This window comes from Rhincodon typus, chromosome 3 (genome assembly GCF_021869965.1).
Source record: "Rhincodon typus isolate 14 chromosome 3, sRhiTyp1.1, whole genome shotgun sequence".
Classification (NCBI taxonomy): domain Eukaryota; kingdom Metazoa; phylum Chordata; class Chondrichthyes; order Orectolobiformes; family Rhincodontidae; genus Rhincodon; species Rhincodon typus.
Window position 1 is genome coordinate 127,855,920 of NC_063334.1, and position 6,000 is coordinate 127,861,919.

The 6,000-nt window shown below is 39.5% G+C and overlaps 1 protein-coding gene across 1 annotated transcript in view; it reads right to left on the minus strand.

Moving 5' to 3' along the window:
- nipblb (NIPBL cohesin loading factor b) overlaps positions 1 to 6,000 on the minus strand; it is a 437,039-nt gene that overhangs the window by 191,107 nt on the left and 239,932 nt on the right. Inside the window, exon 23 of the mRNA XM_048594301.1 lies at positions 4,927 to 5,070. Coding sequence (XP_048450258.1) covers positions 4,927 to 5,070 — 144 coding nt within the window. The remainder of the gene's footprint in view (positions 1 to 4,926; positions 5,071 to 6,000) is intronic.

The following is a 6,000-nucleotide window of genomic DNA, read 5'->3' on the forward strand; positions in this document are numbered from 1 at the left end:
TGCAAACAAAAAGAAAAAGCAGCAAATGGGGTCAAGGGAGAAAAGGGTAAAAAAGCAAAGCATATGGCTTTTTACTTAAATCCACAATATTCAATAAAATAAATGAATTAATGGCAAAAGTAGAGGCTATTGGGTATGATTTTCGTAGCAATTACAGATCCATGGTTACAAAGAGATCAAAGTTGGGAACTAAATAATCAAGGGTACACAAATTTTTGAAAGGGCAGGCAAGGAAAGGGTGGTGGGGTAGCTTTGTTAATACAGGTTGGAAGAAATAGGATAGCAAGGAATTATCTAGCATCAGATGATGTAGAATAGACTGGTGGGATGAGCGTATAGGCCCCCTAACAGTAGCTATACTGTACGACAAAGAATAAATCAGGGCATAATGAAGACATGTAAAAAAGGCAATATTATAATATGGGTGACTTGAATATTCGTGTAGTTTAGAAAAATCAAATTGGTAGAGGTAGCCACAAGGAAGAATTCATAGCATGTATTTGGGCCAGGTGCTTGAACAATATTTTGTGGAGCAGGCTAGTTTGGATCGGGCATTGTATAATGATACAAATTTAAGAAAATATCTGAGGAGTACAAGATCCCCGAAGAAACGGAGACAATGACACGGTAGAATGCAACATTCAATGTGAGAGTTAGAAACTTGGGTCTAAAACAACAGTGCTAAACTTAAATAACGGTGATTACAAAGGAATGAAGGTAGAGGTACGTGGATTCGAGTGGGGAAAATGGGTTTGGCAGCAAAAATCAGAGGATTGCAGAAGTTATAAAAGCCAAAAGTGGTAACAAAGGTTCAAATAAACCTTGAGGTTAAACTAGCAATGGGAAACCAGGAAATGGCAGAGGAATTGAATAAATACTATGCAGTCTTCATGGTAGATTTGGTGCTGGCCTAGTGGGATTATCACTCATCTAGTAATCCAGACACCCAGACCATATTCTGGGGAAGCTGGTAAAATTTGAATTCATTTTTGTAAAATCTATAATTAAGAGTCTATTGATGACTATGAAACCATCCATTGCCAATTGTCTGAAAAACCCATCCGGTTCACTAACATCCTTTAGGGCAGAAATGTGCTGTCCTTACCTGGTCTAGCCTATGTGATTCCAGGCCCACAGCGATGTGGTTGACTCTTAACTGCCTTCTGGGGAATTAGGGATGGGCAATAGATGCTGGCCTAGCCAGAGATGCCTACATCCGGATGAATACATTTAAAAAAAAAGTAACAGCATTCCAAAGATACTAAATAATCAAGGGGCTAAAGGGAGGGAGGAAATAAACACAATAACTATAACTAGAGAAAAGTAGTACTTGGGAAATAATGGGGCTAAAGGCTGTGCATCCCAGTAAATTAAGAGAATTAGTTAGTGGATGGTCATAGATACTGGTAGTCATCTTCCAATAATCCTTAAGATCTGGAAAAGTCTCAGAGGACCAGAAAGCTGACTGCGTAACACAATTTTTTAAGAAAGGAGACAAAACCAAGTAATTACAAGGGAGTTAGCTTAATGTCTGTTATCAGATAAATTTCAGAGTGTATTATAAAGAATGCATTTAAAAATACATAATATGATCAAGCAGCGTCAGTACGGCTTCATGAAGGGAAAACCATATCCAACAAATTTATCAGAATCCTTTGAGATGGTAATAAACACGCTGGATAAACAGGAATCAGTATTTGTAGTATATTTGGCTTTATAAAAGGCATAAGGTGCTGAATACAAGATTACTTAGTAACAGCCAGGCTACTGGGCTACATTCCCTGCAAATTTTGCTGTTGCTGAACAGACCTCCAAGGTCTGTGTGCAGCAGCAGCTTCTGTGACTGGAAGCCGATTTGTCAGCATACCAGTTGCTGTGTGTGTGGAACCTCAGAGTCCCTGCTTGGCCACACTACATAGAGGGAACGTTGGTGTTGGTAGAAATATATTTTCACAGATGAAGGATTGGCTAACTAAAGAAAATCAGAGTGTTGAAATAAGGAATACCATGAATATTTTTGGTCCCCTTATATAATGAAAGATATAATGGCATTGAAATAAGTCCTGAAAAAGTTGATTGGATATGCAGGAATTTTCTTATGAGGAGAAGTTGTGTCGGTTGGATTTGGGCTCATTGGAGTTTAGAAGAATGAGAGGCAGCTTTATTAAAACATACAAAATGTTTAAGGGACTTGGCAAGGTAGATTAGAGAGGTTGTTTCGGCTTGCGGGACAGTTTAGGACTAGAGGTCATCATTCAAAAATAAGGGTCACGCATTTAAGAGAGTTGAGGAGCAATTTTTTTAATCTCTGAGGGTAGTCAATATGGGAATTCTTTACAACAGAGGCTGGGTCATTTAGAATATTTGAGAATTAGTGATCATTCATAAAAGAATCAAGAGAAAAAGCAAGAAAGTGGAGTTGAGGATTAGTGAATCAATCATGATCTCTGTGAATGGTGGTGCAAACTCAATGGGTTGAATGGCCCACATCTGCTCCTGTCTCTTATGGTCTTGTTAGCTGAAAAGGAAGAACATGCAGGGCTCCAGGTAGAAAGTAGGGAAATGCCACAAGCAAATTGCTCCTATGGACAGCAATACTGACATGATGGGTGAATGGTGTTATTCTGTGCTGTAACAACTTTGAACTATTCTGTATAATGATCAGTGCCAATGGAAGCATATCTCATACCTTATCTCATGTTCCATTGCAGAAAAACATGGGCATTAGGCATTTTGGCAGAAGGAATAGGATGCGAAAACCAAAGCATTGCTCTAAAGTGTGTGCAGGGTCGGAGGGAGTGAGGGTGAGAATCGAGTCCATCGTTCTTTCAAAAAGCAACTGGATTTTGAGCTTCATAAATAAAGACATTGAGTACAAAAGCAGGACCTTACCCTGAACATTTACCAGCTCTAGTTAGGCCCCAATTCAAAGACTGCATCTAGTTCTGATCACCATGCTTTAGGGAACATGCAAGGGTCTCGAAGATGCAGAACTGATATACCAGAGTAATTTGAGAATGTGGAGTTTAATTACAAGGTTAGGTTGACAAGGTTGGAGTAGTTATTCTCCTTGGAGAAAAGGAGATCGAGGAGAAATTTAACAGAGATCTACGAGATGCGATGGTGAGGAACATTTTTCAGCCAGAGGGCGATGAAACTGTGAGACTCACTGCCGCAAAAGACGGTGGAGGCCAAGTCATTGAACGTATTTAAGACTGACATAGATCGCTTCTTGATCAGTAAGGGGAATCAAAGTTTACTGGGAGAAGGCAAGAGACTGGGGATGAGAAACACATCAGCCACGATCAAATGATGAGCAGAATGGTTTAATTCTGCTCCGGTATGTTATGATCCGATTAGCTAAGGCAGACAAGGAAAATAGCTTCCCGCTAGCCGAATGGGTGAAGGAGCAGAGGATGAAGGTGGGAAAATGTAGGAAAAAACCTTTCTCTACATAGTGACTTTGATAACCTGGAATTGTGCTAATGAGTGGCGGGCCAAGTAGAAACAATGAATGGTTTTAAAAGAAACTCTAATGGGTACTTGAGAAAGGAATAAACTGGCAGGGTTTGAGCAAAAAACAACTGAATTGACTGGAATGGTTTAAGAGATGACATGGTAGCGATGAAACAAATGTTCTCCTTCTGTGTCACAGAAAGCGGCGGAAGCCAAAACATTGAATGTTTTCAAGAACAAGTTAAGTATAGTTCTTATAGATAAAGGGATCAAAAGGTACGTGGAGATGGTGGGAATAGGGTACTGATTAGGATATCAGCCAGGATCATACTAAATGGCTGAGCAGGTTTGAGAGCTGAATGGCCTATTTCTGCTCCTATTTTCTGTTTCCTATGCTGTGACTAATCTATTGCTATGACTTGAGAAGTGCGTTGGAAATATGACCTGATAAAGATCTGTGAAAGTACAATTATAGGCTTTGCTTGACTGCTGCTTGAGCTTGGCAATTTGTAACGGGGAAGTGATATTTAATTTGGAATAGTACAGGATTTTGTACATTTCACATGGCCATTGCTCAATACATCAACCATACAGGTAAGACCAGAATTAGAAGTGGTTAGAAAGAGATCTAGGCATTCTATTCTGAAGACACTCGAGTCGGTTGGATGCTTTAAAGATATGACTCATCACCTTCTCGAGTAATTAGGAATGAGTGATAAATGCTGAACTAGCTGCCAGCCGAGTTTCTTCTGCACTTTTTATTCTTACTTTATATTTGTAAATGTAGACTCAGGAGTTTTCCAAATTGAATTAATAAGATGAAAGGAACAAATGGAGTTCAAGTAGAGAATTTATTTCAATAAGTCATGAAAGGGCCAGGTTCTGATTAGATACCAGAAGGTGGTACTTCTCCCAGAGAATGGTAGATCTCTGAAATAGACTGCTTGCTCATGCGTTGAATGGCGACTTGCTGTACAACTTCAAACATGAGCTGAGGTGCACATCACCTCTCTTAGGTAAGCATATGACAGTGAATTCAGAGCCACAGTAATGTCCTAGACTATGTGCAACTGCTTGAGGGTTCGGAGGGCAATTCCTCAGGCCATTATGTAGTGAAAAATCTGAGTTTTAAATTTGGTTTATTGTCTCTCTCAGCCAACAAATCATATGTTGGCATGCATGGGTCTGGCATATATGGGTCTGGCTCAATGGACCAAAGGCATTTCCTGTCCATTATTCTTTAAATAAACATTTGAACTCCCAACAGAAACATATCAACTCCAGTAAGTCCTATACATTCCCACACATTTCCACCTCTCCCATGACTTCACATTGGTCTCCCCAGGACTGAACATTATGGCCTCGTCAGTGGAATGTACGATAACTTATAATGTACTGCTCCTACACACTCCATAAGACTGAGCAGCACTCTTATTGCCTAAGAAGTAACCATCCAAACCTCCCTCCCACCTGTTTGAGTATCCGATCAATTGACTCCCGGTCCATTTTGCAGGATACAGCATCTTTCCTCAGCCGTGCTGCCACGGTTCCCAGGTAATCAAGAGAAGCTACTCGGAGAGCCATCTCTGTCGACTTGTTACTGAACTGGTGAACCTGCATTCAGGAGTACAAGAATAAAGTGTTAGAAATAATGGCTCCACATGGCACAATCTTCCACCTTAAACGTTTGTCAAAATATATAAATTTCCTGTACCTTTTCTCAAGTAAATGACTAATTATGACAACTGTCTCTCAAAAACATTCACATCATTATACACCACATTTGGCTACAAACAGAATGACTGTGCAAGAGACACAGCTTGAAATTAGCTATTTAAGTCTGGTGACAATGGTTGAGCCAGTTCTTTGGGATGAATATACCTAATGGTGCTCGATCTCATCACACACTTACCACTGGGGTCCATAATTCAACAGTCCACTGGCTGGTTTAATTTTATTCACATTTTGCGCTTTGAAATTCAAGTAACTCCTTTGAAATTGGTGTCTCAACATCAAATTTGATTATACTGAATGAAAGAACAATAGTTTCACTTCACTAATGAGTCAAAATCTCAAAATATACAAAAGAAATGCAAGTTCCCACAAAGTCCAATGGGACAGTGCTTAGCAAGTTTAGATTTCAGTTTAGATGTTCGATTTTATTGTCAGCTGTACTCAAGTACAGGAGTACAGTCAAAAGTCCATAATGTTGCCACACATGGCGACATCTTAGGTACCAAGATACATAGATACTGAGGAAGGGGCACTCAACCTGAAACATTAACACTAATTTCTCTCCACAGATTCTGCCAGACCTGCTGAGCTATTCTAGCAATTTCTGTTTTTGTTTATTAGGTACAAAAAAGCTTAGATATAAAGTAGTAAGAGGAATGAGGGATTAAAAAAAAGATAAGCATTACTTCATAGAATAGTAGAAAAATAAAGAAATAGGTAATAGTTTACAGTTATAGTAGGAACTGCAGATGCTGGAGAATCCGAGACAACAAGGTGCAGGGCTGGATGAACACAGCAGGCCAAGCATCA